The sequence below is a fragment of the Eutrigla gurnardus genome, assembly GCF_963514095.1.
Source record: "Eutrigla gurnardus genome assembly, chromosome: 13".
Lineage (NCBI taxonomy): Eukaryota > Metazoa > Chordata > Actinopteri > Perciformes > Triglidae > Eutrigla > Eutrigla gurnardus.
This window is the reverse complement of record NC_139936.1, coordinates 10473252-10487347: the sequence shown is the minus strand read 5'-3', so window position 1 is coordinate 10487347 and position 14096 is coordinate 10473252. Positions and strand designations below refer to the sequence as shown.

The following is a 14096-nucleotide window of genomic DNA, read 5'->3' as shown; positions in this document are numbered from 1 at the left end:
TCCATGGAAAGGACCAGAATAGCACCAACGTGAGAGAAAAACCAGGCCGTGCCAGGACAAATCTCGCACCCTGTCTTCTCCCCCTTATGTCCTCATCTCGCAAATAATGGAAACCTCTCACTCTGTCTTTCAACTCTTTCTATGTAAATGACAGAACGAACACACACACACACACACACACACACACACACACACACACACACACACACACACACACACACACACACACACACACACACACACACACACACACACACACACACACACACACACACACACACACAGCATAGATCCAATAATCTCTCTGTCCATCCCTCTCTCCCTTCCTCATCACCTAAACCGAATTGGGTGTCCAAAGGATAATACAGATTTTTTTTCCGCCTGTCCCTTTTATCTCAATCACATGGGTCTCCCATACAGTAGCTTAGCCAATCCACAACAGGAAGGACATTGAGAACTCCAGAAAACAAAAATGTATTCCAACAAAAATGAAAAGAAATTGTGTTGACAGACACTTTATAAAGCATTTGTTATTTGTTATTGTGCCTCCTAAAATGAATCTAACTGTAAAATGCCTAAAATCTGCATAATCTAACATTCGTTGAATGTCATTCGTGTTTCCATAGATGTTGAACAGCCCTAGACAGCTGGAGCTGGGATAAATGGATCTCAGTGGACATGATGTCAAACGCATTGGCCCAATTTTAGGAGCACGTATGCTGGTTTTTGGTAGAACAGAGAAACACAACAAGTAAAAAGGGAGTTATCTTACACATATACAGAATATACTGTCCATTCTACAGACGATCACACCTTACATTTTCATTTAGTCTTGAATACAGTTTATTATGTATTATATATTGACTGTCTTTTACTAAGTGACCCCCTTCTGTTTAAGCTTTATGTACAGAAATAGTAACATTATTGGCCAAGATACATATTACCATAACTTTGCCGTTGTTACAGAAAAATGGACAGTGATGTTTGTTGTGTGTGTGTGTGTGTGTGTGTGTGTGTGTGTGTGTGTGTGTGTGTGTGTGTGTGTGCGTGTAGATGTGTGTGTGTGTGTGTGTGTGTGTGTGTGTGTGTGTGGGTGTGTGTGTGTGTGTGTGTGTGTGTGTGTGTGTGGGTGTGTGTGTGTGTGTGTGTGTGTGGGTAATTGCAGCACCGTCCATATTACTGACACAGAACGGAGATCAATTGACAGAGAGACACGGTGTCTTATTCTGCTTTCTTTTCTGTGCTTGGAAATAGAGCTTTTGGTCCTAATTCCATTTTCCACATTGTAGTAATGTACAAGTGAAACGACAGGGAATCAAAAGGACGGGAGAGAGAGACACGAGCCACAAACAGCTGTTTCTACGTGCCTCCCCCAGCTGATTTTAGAGGATCGTTCAGACGTTTTTATGTAAGCCATGTTATTCATCAATGATCGATTGTTTCATAACCACATTTCATCATCACTGTGACAATTCGATTGTGACCCTGGAGGATGAACAAAACTCCTTTGATGGAATCATCAAACAATCGACTAGCCAGGGTCACCCTAAATGTTTCTATTGACTGCAGAAGTAACATCCAATTCTCCCCAGAAGAAGAAGAGTTTCTGTGGGTTCTTTTCAAACCAGTATTTCTACATTGCCACGGCAAGGAAGCACTGTATGTGTGTTGCAAATGTGCTTTTAAATGAGTTGACAGTATTTGAATTGAGTTCATCAATGATTTATACAAAATTCTTGGCAAGATGTTATTTAGTCAAAACGCTTACAAAATGGTAAAACTCAGCAATCACCGATTTACATATGAAGCGTTCCCTAATATGCCTTTTCACACTGTGTGTAAAATTTTTATGCTGTACTGCAAGATAAATGAAGCCCACTGAGTCTCCGATAATTTTAGGTAAAACACTGTGGATGGAGCCAATGAGCACATCACATTATTGCAGGCCACATTGCAAAGGCAATGACGGAGCAAATCAGGCATGACAGCGAGGAGCAACAAGAAGAGACACAGACCTGAACCACAGGGGATCTATAAAATGTGGCGGTTACATCTGAAACGTGTGAGCAACTATGCATCTGTAGCTCAGAACTAGCATTCAGGCTCAGCCAGGACAAATGGAATAAACTGTGTCTCGGTGATTGGTGCAGGAAAAGTGTGCGACTGTGCGTGAGGGAGAGCAGTGTACCAATGTTCAACACATGATTTGAAACAGGCTCATTTGCTAGCCTCCTTCCCTCATCTGTGATGCATGGGGAACCAGCGGATGCACTCTGGCACACGCAATGGCTAAAAACCAGTCCAACTCCTCAGTGAGGACTTAATCTGGCTGCATAAATCACTGTGACTTTCTGAGTGTAACTAATCAGGAAAACACACAACCACACATACTTCCATGCTCTATCTCTCTCTCTCCCTCCCTCTCTCTCTCTCTCGCTCTCTCTAACGTGCACATGCAGAATCCATATGAACAGCCCTCATAAAGCAGCGAAGGATTGCCATGCAGCACACGATGCAGAGAGGGCCGAGAGGCAAACGGACTCCCCTCTTCCTTCTGCATGCTGATCAATAGACAGATAGAGGGTGCGCGAGAGAGATGGGGAGGGAGAGAGAGACACAGAGAGAAAGTGAGTGAGAGACAGAGAGATGCTGGGAGGACAGAGAGGGGAAGGGCACAGGAAGAGAGAGAGAGAGAGAGAGAGACAAAGAGTGAAAGACAGAGAGAGAGAGACAAAGCAGTGATGCCAACTCCCCAGCAGCTCAATCACAGTTAATGCCTGAACAGCACAAGATGAAAACGTCTGCTGCTCACTGCTGTTAATATCATAGAAATAAAGGCTGCTAAGGGATAGGATAGCACAGGTTTCCAGTACAGACAGCTAAAAATGGCAGAACAACATAAAGTCCACCTTCTCTCTCCGTCTTCCCCCTGGTTTCTCCCCTGCGTTTCCCTAATTCCATCTTTAGCAACAACAAAGAGATTAAAGAGGGATTACTTCTGACATGTCAATGTGATGTTACTGCTGGGCGTGCGCGCACACACACGCACACACACACACACACACACACACACACACACACACACACACACACACACACACACACACACACACACACACACACACACACAGAGCAAGTGAGTGCGTGAGGGAGACAAGTCAGTCAGCATTGCAGGAGTTGGAGAGATGATGGAATTTAAAAAACAAAACAAAGTCTTGAGGGATATAACTCGTCTCCTCTTGCAAAATGCAGAGTTCTGACATGCAGCATTTCCTCCCCCTTGAAACAATACCCTCTTATGTGAGAAAACAACAAACAATTATAGCAAATCACATTGCTCCTTCCTGTATTTGTTTCCACTGTATCCATACACAGGTTTTCTGCTGTTTCCAAGGTCTGCTGGAATCGGGAAGAATAATGAGGAATGAATGAGGAATGGAGTGTTAGAGAGTCTGAATGGGGGGAAAAAGTACTGTTTTTGGAGCGAAAACACTTGTGGCTAGCTGGGAAGTGAACTATTGAGTAGAAATAAGGTGGAGAGCGAGTGAGGGGAGAAACGAAAATGACATAACCAGCACACACGGATTCTTTGTCCTTAACACTTAAACACTTGCATCCACATGCGTTTTGAGGCAAGAGGAAAACCTAGCAATGACACGCTTCTTACCCGGGGTTGTAACTAACCAGGAATAAATCCAGTCAACCAATAAACTACACACTGCTTCCGCTGTCTGTTCTACTAATTGGAAACCACTCACTGGCTTGGTTTGCACGACAGGGTCAAGGAGGAATAGCTGGGTTTTACCATGCCACTAAATTTGCTCCTCATACATATATCTGGGATTTGTATGGATTATGTTGCAAACGGGAGGTGATTTGAGAGCTTCTACTTCTGTAAATCCCATATCTGTACAGCCTGATTTTATGTCTACCCTTCTCTCAGATAAACACAAACACTGAAGACTACCAAAGGGCTGCATCTATTTACGGCTGTTGCTTTGGAGTATATCATCTGTATGGGTAGTATTTCTGGCCTAAATAAACTGCTTACAAAGATGTTGCAGACTCATAGTAGGGTCTGATATAGCCATATACTAAATATTGTTATTCCCAGGGTTCAAATTACACAGTGGCTTTCAGGGAAACTCTATTTTCTTGTGCGCGCCATGACTTCTCCAAGTCACAAGCACGCACATACATATACGTGGGCAGCAGTGTGGTCAATCACAGGTTTATTGCAAAAAACATTACATTAGCAGGCAGTAATAATGCCATTAACATTTCATATACACAATAACAATAATTGTGCAAGACGTTTAATAGCCTAATGAGAGCAAACAAAAAACCTAATCACAAAGCAGAGAACGCAGGTTATATCGTTCTGCTTCTCCTACACACCCCTTCAAGAACAACACATTAAAACACACGAAACAAAAGCTGAGCATTATTTAGCAACTCGTTATAACCACGGCAAAAATAAAACAGCTGTCTGCGGCACGCAGCTCCCTCCCTCTCTCCATGAGGAGATTCGCCTGGCTACGTAACTGTAGAAATAAAGTGCAGCGCCGCCACTCATGGATGGCCTACGCAGGAATAAACACAGAATGGTGTTAATTAGTGGAGACAGATGCTCGGGAAATGGAAAATTAAATATAACCTAAGTGGACAATGTTTTGCCTTTTCCAGGGGAGCCGAGCTTCAAACAATGGTTAATCCTACTCTGTAATCAATACCATGGTTCTCGCCAGCCTCATCAGTTAAGTATTTTGAAAATTAAATGAATCGATATTTTCAGAAATGTTCACAGACTGCTTCAGAAAGAGTAATACCATTTATATGGCATGTCTAGAACTGTCAGTGCAGCAGAAGTATGCTTACAGGTTACTTGTCAACCTCTTGGAGTCTACAACACGGAGCTAGAGCCAGTGAGACACCTTGTCTGAAAAGTATAGCCCCAGTTGGCCTAGATATAAAAGAACAGAACCCAGTCAGTGTACATATAGAGAACCTTGACCCAGATCCAGTAGCTGACAAGAACATCAGTACAGCTAGCCTACATAGCTGAAGATCCCCGTTTTAGTCTTGGTAAGCCTGAAAATGTCACATTAGTAACACTCTTATCTAAAGAAACTAAAAGTCAGTGAGCTGGCAAAGTTTCAGGACTAGATTTCGATTTGAACGCATGTGCGTCCACTTTCGCAACAAGCACGTAAAAACATGGAACGGTATTTTAAATCCTGAGAACAAGAGTGGTCACAGACATTATTGCGTCAATTACGCTGGAGGGCAGAGTATGCGCTGGTTGCCCGGTGGCTGTCAGGTTTGATAAATACTACGTAAAATGAGGAAGCACAGTGTGCGCTGTTTGCGAACTTGCAATAACAAAAGGCAGCGCAAACTGCAGTCTTGGTAAATCTACCCCAAAGTGCCTTGCTGTGAGACACTTGTAGAACATGTGGCTGCTGCTGTGATCAAACCATCCAGTCAAGGGTGATCTGTCCAACCACTGGATTATAATGCTGCCCCGTAGGGTCAGCACCACAGCCTGCAACACAGTATGCAGGATGAGGCTGCTACACACGAGTGACTTTACTGATATTTATATCCTAAAACAAAACTCCATGACAAGTAGAAAGGCAGTTAAAACTATTAGTACGAAACAGACAGCATCTGTAATGTTTGCTTTCCCTAACAAGAGGTTTCATCCTGGCTTGACTGGTATACAGATTGCATTTTTATGGTCTGCAAATTAGATAATACACAGTGACTGTGTACTTGACCTGTGTAAATCTCATTCATTTGGCCCTGCTGCTGTTGTAAGTCTGATATGAAGCATCAGCTTGGTCTACAGCCCAAAGAAGACCTTGGACTGATCCAGCTCTTGGCAAATTGTGTCGAGGTAGCGGCTAAATTGGCCCTGAGGTCTGCTCTGTAAATCAGCTGGCCAGGGCCTAAATGGATCTAAGAGGCCAGTCCTGCCTCACTGGCAGCATAATGCAGTGGGCTAGATTGGCTGCTTAAAAGGTGTAACATGTGTGTGTGTGTGTGTGTGTGTGTGTGTGTGTGTGTGTGTGTGTGTGTCTGTGCTTGTGTTAAAATATGGATGTGATCTTGGCCATGGGCACGCTGCGGTCAAATAATAGTTCAACGTGGACAGGTGCTTATCTTTCTGCTGGTGTGTGTGTGTGTGTGTGTGTGGTCATCACTCTCACGCACTTACAGGCTGCTCTCTCTGGTCTATATTCTATTGGAGGCCACCAAGCTGTGCAACGATTATGTGTGCCCACCACCACCTTGCGTCCTCATCTCATCCTGCAAGATCTCCCTCTCCCCAACTCTCTCTCTCACACACACACACACTCTCTCTCTCTTCCTCTCCCTCCCTCTCAGCGCTGCTACATCGTCGAAAAGAATACGCTCCCTGATGTCGACATCACACTCGACACAACAGTGCCACACACTAAGCCGGTGGTGGTGGAAGGCGAAAAACGTTTTTTTTTTTTTCCTCTCTCTCTCTCCCTCGCTCTCCAGCTCTCTCTCTCCAGGCACTGCAGTAGGCTAGGTCACGATGGAAGGTGGTAATGCCATTGTGCTTCAGGAAAAACCTATAAGTAGAAAATGCGCTGCCATCCTGGGTAATCCCTCTGCCGTGCAGGGCAACATCCACCCTAAACCACCTGTTTTTTCGCGCATCCAGTGCGCACACTGCCATTGTTACGTATGGAATTCTAGGGACGCGTTGCACGTCCGCCTTTACTGCTCAATCCAAATGGCAATTAATGACATTCGTCACCGGAAATTAGCATCTTAAAATCATGTATGAAATGTTAGAGTTTACGCAATTGGTGGTCAACCCCCCCCCCCCCCCCTCCCAACTCAAACTTCATTTGAACGATGTTATGGCGTTAGTAGATCGTTATGTCAACAGTAAAAGCCGATTAAAGAAGTGAAGGTGCCACATCGTGAATGCAATAGGCATTAACGGCGAAGCCAGCTTAACACCACGGTGCGTCAAAGGAATCGCAATCAACGTGATTTGAGCAGGGAAGCCCACATCACGGCTGAAACCTCTCGTCTGTTTCCTGAGAGACGCACAGAGAGCATCATTGTGGCCGCGGATCAAGAGGAGAAAAGCGCAGGAACTCACCGATGTGGATGATTGAATCCGAGAGCGCCGACTTCCACTCCTGGCTCCAAAAAACGGCGATGAGGAACATAGCCGAGATAACTTTCATGTTGTCCAGAAATATATCTCCTCCACACAAAAAAATAATAAAAAAAAGAGAACAACCACGGCTCTCTGAGTGAGAGCAAACTGAGTTAAAATCCCGAGAACCGAAGCTTCTTCTCTCTTTTTTTTTTAGTCCATCTGTAGGGACGGCGAAGGAAATTCCCTTTAATCTCTTCCTCGATATATTCTGCTCTCGTCGTCAGCGTCGGATGCTCGTCTGCGGACGAAAAGGAGTAGAGATTCCCGGGTGGTCACAGACTGGCACCCTGTTGAAATTCCGACCAACATTAAATCATATTGTGGGCGAGCGAGAAGACGCTGAGCCGCAGAGAGAACAAACCGCATCCAAACGTCGCCGCGTTAAAGCTCGCTGAGGGGCTGGATGATGTGGCCGCTCATTTAGATCGATAAATCGGGAGCCCTTCGACAACATGAGGGAAAAAACGAGTTCTCTTGAAAAGCGGCTCCTGTTATAATGACCTGTGATTCCCTGCCTTTCAGACTTGGCGACGCAGTTTCCCCCCCTGCACCAATCACCAGACCAACAGCAGCAGCAGCAGTAGCAGCCTCAGCGGACCAAGCCAACGGGCAAAACTTCCATTTTGCCCAGGGGGGCTTTTAATATTTCTCTCACTTAGAACCCCTTAGAACACGCGGACGAACCGAGCGACTTTGGTCGGAGGGGAAAGAAATGGCAAATGAGGAAAAGCCTTGTCACATGGCATTAGCGCGGAGAGGTGCCGTATTCCGTAAATGTGTCTAGTTTCCCGGAGAGATGAGAGAGACCGGAACGGAGAGAGTGGGCTCTTGCGCGTTCAACGAAAGAGAGCTCCGAAGACACACTTCTGTTCCGCGTCAGGGAGGGGGGGGGTGACGGCTAGGCTAGGAGGAGGAAAATTAATCGTGGATGCGCGCAACGACACTCCGCGGTCCGCACTCCGTATGCGGGTACTCGCGTCAGCCCCAGCGCGCACGGTGGCTGGTGAAGAGGTGGTTTGCCGCGTCCGTGTGGGAGAGAGAGAGAGAGAGAGAGAGAGAGAGAGAGAGAGAGAGAGAGAGAGAGAGAGGGAGAGAGGGACAGAGAGAGAAAGGGAGGGATGAAGGGAGGGAGGGGAGGAGAGAGGAGGAGAAGACTCGAGATAAAAAAGGAGCGAGAAAGAGGCAGCAACTAGGCAGCAGTTTTCAGCCTCTCTAGTCTGGAATTACCTTGAAGAAAGAGAAGATGTGTGTCTGTCAGGGTGGTGGTGTGTGTGTGTGTGTGTGTGGGGGGGGGGGGGGGGGGGTGTTCTAACAGGGAGACAGACAGATGAAGAGGGGGCCAATCTGCCAACCATACCTCTGCCATGGGCATCTGAAGCAGCCAGTTGGTCATAACATTAAGGACGGGTGATGACTGATTTTTTATTACATTGGCAATTTATCTCTCGCTCTCTCTAATTAGTTATATTGTTTCATTACTCTCAGCAATTATTGGGACATCCATCTTCCAAACATTTCCCTTTATCAGTCCATCATATGTCCATCCCTCTCCATCATATGCAAACGTGCCCCCCCATCCATTTATCCATCTACCCATCCATGCCTTCCTGAAGGAATGGAGTCCCCAGGGTTCTTCTTAATCTGCCCTAGACTTCGGATTAGGGATTAGGAGTGTTGGAAGCCTTGGGCCATTGGATTGACTGTTTTGTAGACATTCGAGGAAGGGGAGATTAAACTGACAGTGATATGGATGGAGTGAAAGCGGCTCTCGCTATTTGACGCTATTGATTTATTATTGAATGTTTGTATAACCACTCACGTTGAAGGGGAACATCTCTTGTTGTAGCTGAAAATACAGAGATAAGAACCAAAATGGAATGTAAACATAAACCCCCCAAAAATAAGAGATAAAAACAAGATAAAATACCTCAGTATACAGTTTGTGCTCGCCTCAAAATGAAATACTACCAAAATGTGGTCTGCATATCAGTGATATTGAAAAAATGATTGACTACTGAACACAGAGAAAGTATGCTATTTATTCTTCACTCTCGAAGAGGCTTTTGGTTCTTAACCATATGTTTACAGCAATCACACTTCCAAAAACGATCGCAACGATAAATAACATACCCACCCTGGGATATCGTTTGAAACACAATTTGTTTAAATTATAAGTTAAGTATTGTGAACTTGGTCTGCATTATGACAGGACTCACAATGAGGAGATGGTATTAATAAGTGCTCATTGACCTTCCAGGCTCATTTTCACAATTAATATTGTGCATGGAGTAAAGATGAGCCAGGTGCAGGACTTGAAAACACATTTAAGATGTCAAGATAAAAGATAATGTCAAATTAATAATGTTATTAATAAAACTGTATTTCCCTTAAGAAAATCTGTGTTCTTAAGGTTTAAAGAACTTTTCTAAAAAAAATTGCAAATTGTAATTCTCCCCCATAAAGTAGGCTACAACCTCACTGCGGATGGCTCAGTGGCAGGAAAAATTATTTGGTAAAAATAAGATCATCAATGGAGAGAAAGCTCAGCTTTCTATTAAATTAATACGATTTTCTCTCATAAAATAACCAGTAAAAAAGTAGCTTCTTCTTTCCGGTGCAAAGCCTCATGTGAAATAAGATCTTGGACCCAATGCTAACAAGTTGGAAAAGAAAGTGTAACCTGAAACAGCAACTCTGCACAACACAGTTCATGTATTTCTGAAAATCACGTGTTAGAGGGATATCTGGCACCAAATGGGCAGTGGACACTCAGACCTCCAAATCTATCCAGGGTGTTTGAAAAAGATTGCTCCTTCACTGTAATCCCTTCATCAGTGTTGTGCTGGAAGCCGAGGACAGTGTGGATACTGATGAGTATATGACCCCACACTGAATACATGTACACATGTAGTGTCTGGCACTGGTAAGAAGGCTTATCCTTTACGTGGATGTTATTAATGTCAGGTAACGAGCTCAAAACTGTTGATAAAAGGATGAGGATGAATATGAGGAGAATAAAATACAAATCTTATAATCGTATATATCAACTTTGGATCCTGTCAACCTTGAAATCCACAGACAATGGAAATAATTTAGTGATTTTCAAATTGTAGCAAAAGTATTGTCTACAGAATATGCTAGTCCTTTGATTATTTACCCGTCCGTTTGCCTCCTTTTGGACTGCCAATATATTTTCACAAAATAATCTTTTGAGAATCAAATCTCACCATAGCACTCCTCCTCAGTGTCTTGTATCTGAGACCATTTGGGGTAGAACAAGTTTTACACTCTGTTAATGCCTCGCAGCATTGTTTTACTCTTGCTTGACTTTTTCCACTGTGTATGTACTCTCTTCCCTGGGGATCCATTGTCACCACTAGCAGTGAGAGTCTGTCACCACTCACTGTTGATAACAGTAAACACAGTTAAAATGGCACAGTGTAAAAAGGGCCATGCACACAAAATGAAATCAGGCAACTCAGTCACACATACGGACTGTGAGCATATGCACATAATGCGCCCACAATCAAAGTGTCTCATAGGTCTAGTTGTGTCCATCATGCAACTACTAGGCTTTGTGTCATTAACGTGATCTTTTTTTCATTAAAACTGTTCATTGAAAGATATGTGTAATAAAAGGAAAATATAAGCTCCTGCAACTCAAGAAAAAGAAAGGAAGGTCAAAATGACACTAGTGAAGATGAGTAAATGTGTAATAAGGAAACAGATGTAAGAAAGGTGCACTGAATGCATCTAGTGCAGATCTCTGCCAGGTGTGTCTGGAACGACCACTGCCGGGTAATTGAATGAATACAATTCTCATTTGGCTACTCCCCCCATCTATCTAGACACCAATGTCATGCAAGGCATTGTAAAACACTGCGTTCAAACTCGAAAAAACAAGCAGGGATATATGCGGGCTCAAAGTCGCCGTGTAAGACATTTGATACAATCTTGCCAAAAAGACAAAAACTTACTCTGGTTCGTTCTTCAGTTCAGTCCCTTTTGGAATTTGTTTTGATTTTGCACTTTTATGTGTCCGGTGCTTTTATGAGTCCAGGGATACGACAGTGGAGCGAGATTTTATTTGGGTGTAATAGAGCATTCATTTCCCAAAGACTCAGTACCCACACAGTACCCACAAGTGAGTAACAAGAGAATGTATTACATTTGGAGAATTTTCTCCACATACTTTTAAAAAAGTTGTGTACATTGTATACTTTCAATAACCTTCATAAAACAAAGTGTGTGATTTCTCAAACGTGTATCTTAAAAATGGCTGGTTTACCTGTTGATCAAATAAAGGTTATGCAGGAATGGCAGGAAAATTGTCAGGGACCTTCATTTACACACAAATATGATTTTCTCCCAATTTATAGGCCGATTGTGAATTAGTAATACGGATAGCAGGAGAGTACTAACCCACACGAGGGCTTGAGCAGTCCGTCAATTATAAAGATACGCCGATTTGCATCATCGATGCATCACAAGAATTTCTGGACTCAGTGCGTCTATATTCCCCTGCTGGAAGCTGCAGCTAAAACATGTTTTTGAATGTGGTCACATAAAATTGATTTTCATGGTCTATTATCTTGCTTTATTTGCTTTTGCTATTTATACCGAATGTATTGTTTGTTATATTAAACAATAGAACACAGTGGTGTGATGTACGTTAATGTTAAGTTTCGGGTTTTTTTGGGGGGGGGGAGAAATTGTTTGGTGCTTAGAATTGGGCCACATATTAGACAGAGCAACCACCACTAGAAAACTAATTATGGCATTAAATCACACATCTAAACACACCACACAGAAACACCATTATCCTCCCTCCCCGCACACACGCAAAACTCACCCATCTTAAGTGAATAATTGATACACTCAGAGAGTTTTCCTGATGCGAGTATGGAGAGACTTCAGGAGAGGGCAGACAAGTCGAGACAGCCAAGGAAAGAAAACAAATGGTTCGGTGAAAAAGGCAGAAGAAAGAATGTTCATATCTATATTTGTGGGAATTGGGGATTTCCTAATGTGTGAGAGAAGTAGCGTGCCATAAGTGATCATGGCTTTCACCCGATTGTTTTCTGTGTGCATTGTGTCTGTAGTATTCACATTAGAACAGCTGGCTAGAATCTTGATTCCCCACCATTTTGCCTATCTTTAATTAGTAAGGTGTTCACCCATCTATCAAATGTCTTGAATTAAATAGTCTTCTGAAGTGAGCCATGCAATTTTATCCCTTTATACCCTTTATTCCCCTTAACCCAGGAGATAAAGAAAAGACGTATGGTGGGGAGAACTGGGAGGGTTGGAGTGGGGGTTAGGAGGGATGGGTACTGGCAGGCAGAGATTGATAGATTAAGAAAACATGAGAAAGGCGAAGATCCTAGCCTGGGGCCTAGGTATTGAACTAATTCAGGTTGCTGAGAGGAGGTTCTCAGGGGTAATTATACAGGAACACACCTTTTATCTACCCCTTTCTTTTTTTTCTCCCTCTAATCACTCACCCCCTCCCTCTTTTCCCTGTCTCCTTGTATATCTAATGGTTAGGACTGTCAAGTGCAAATGAGGAAAGGAATATTTCCCCATGGCGGTAATGTAATGGTGGACATTTGCAGTACAAGTGACTATGTGGCTATGTGACATCTTGTCTGGTTTAAATACCCACATTTAAACCGGCCAAGATGGTCGTTAAATTACCAAATCTTAAGTGTTTCGTTTTACTTATGTGTCTTACTAAAAAGGATGCTTTCACTAAGAAGTTAAGCTGCGAATTAAAATATATAAAAACACAATTATCACAGAGTTACAGTCTTCCTTCAGTGGACCAGATTGGGGAGCTGTCCAAAAGTAATGGTGCTCAGCATTGGAGCTGTCCAGGGTGCTGAAAAGAATCTGAAGCACATCAACAACTTTTTGTACAAAGCCTCATGTAACAATTCCAGCATAATGCATACCAAGTATAATACAGCACAGTATGATATAAAATATTGTATTTCTAGTAAAGATCTGTTTACTGGTAAAATTATGACTATGCTTCAGTCTTCTGGTCAATAATTCCTTAGGGCCTGTGTCTACATAGCGTCTTTCCCTGGCAGAAGAGTAGCTGCTGGGCACTGGGGAGTGCTTCATCCCAGCATTTCATCTAAAAAGCACTTAGTGCATTTTTAAAAAAAAACATTCTGTCACAACAATATATCACCACTCTAACCACTATTGCATGATAGACTAGCGCTACCCCTTTGCTTTTGATTACCCATTTAGACTACTATTTGTTTGACATTGTTTTTTAAGAATGTGCACCAACTGGAGGATACTTTATATGGATTAGCTCGTCAGCGCTCAGTCTGTGAGTCGTAACAGTAGAGCAAGGAGGACAATCCGTCAGAGACAACGCGTACAGAATACATATATAAAACCACAACACTCACCAGCAATAATCTGTGTCCGCCTGGCCAATCTGCTCCCACAAATAGGCTTTTTTTAGTATCTGTCAGACATTTAAAGTTCAGGACAAACAAAGCCCAAGCTTCTCTTCCATTGTCTAGAGTGATGTCACCAGCACTTTTCTGTTGAGAGATTGTCAACTTGAAGTGCTCGGAGCGGCCACACAAAAAAGGAAGAGTACTCGTAAAAAAAGAGACAAGACACTAATACAAAAAAAGGCTCAGAAAAAAATGCTATGTGGACACAGGACACACACCTTACCCTGCCACATGACTGCATTTTTTCTTGGAAAATATAAAATATAAGGGTTGTCCAAAACCAGTGAGAGGGTGGGGTGAGAAAAAAATCCTGTATGAATCACTGCACAGTTTAACCATATTCCACTAACCCTACAAAAGGCACACAATTTGCCATGCACCTAAACCCTTTTCTATACACTGCT

General features: G+C 43.2%; 1 protein-coding gene across 2 annotated transcripts in view; it reads right to left on the bottom strand.

The window, feature by feature from the left end:
- The window catches only part of grid2 (glutamate receptor, ionotropic, delta 2), a 396313-nt gene extending 389066 nt beyond the window's left edge, over positions 1 to 7247 (bottom strand). For both annotated transcript variants that reach the window (XM_084025430.1, XM_084025431.1), the window contains exon 1: positions 7148 to 7247. In XM_084025430.1, coding sequence (XP_083881556.1) covers positions 7148 to 7235 — 88 coding nt within the window. In that variant the 5' untranslated portion in view covers positions 7236 to 7247. The remainder of the gene's footprint in view (positions 1 to 7147) is intronic.
- Positions 7248 to 14096: the final 6849 nt, after the last annotated feature.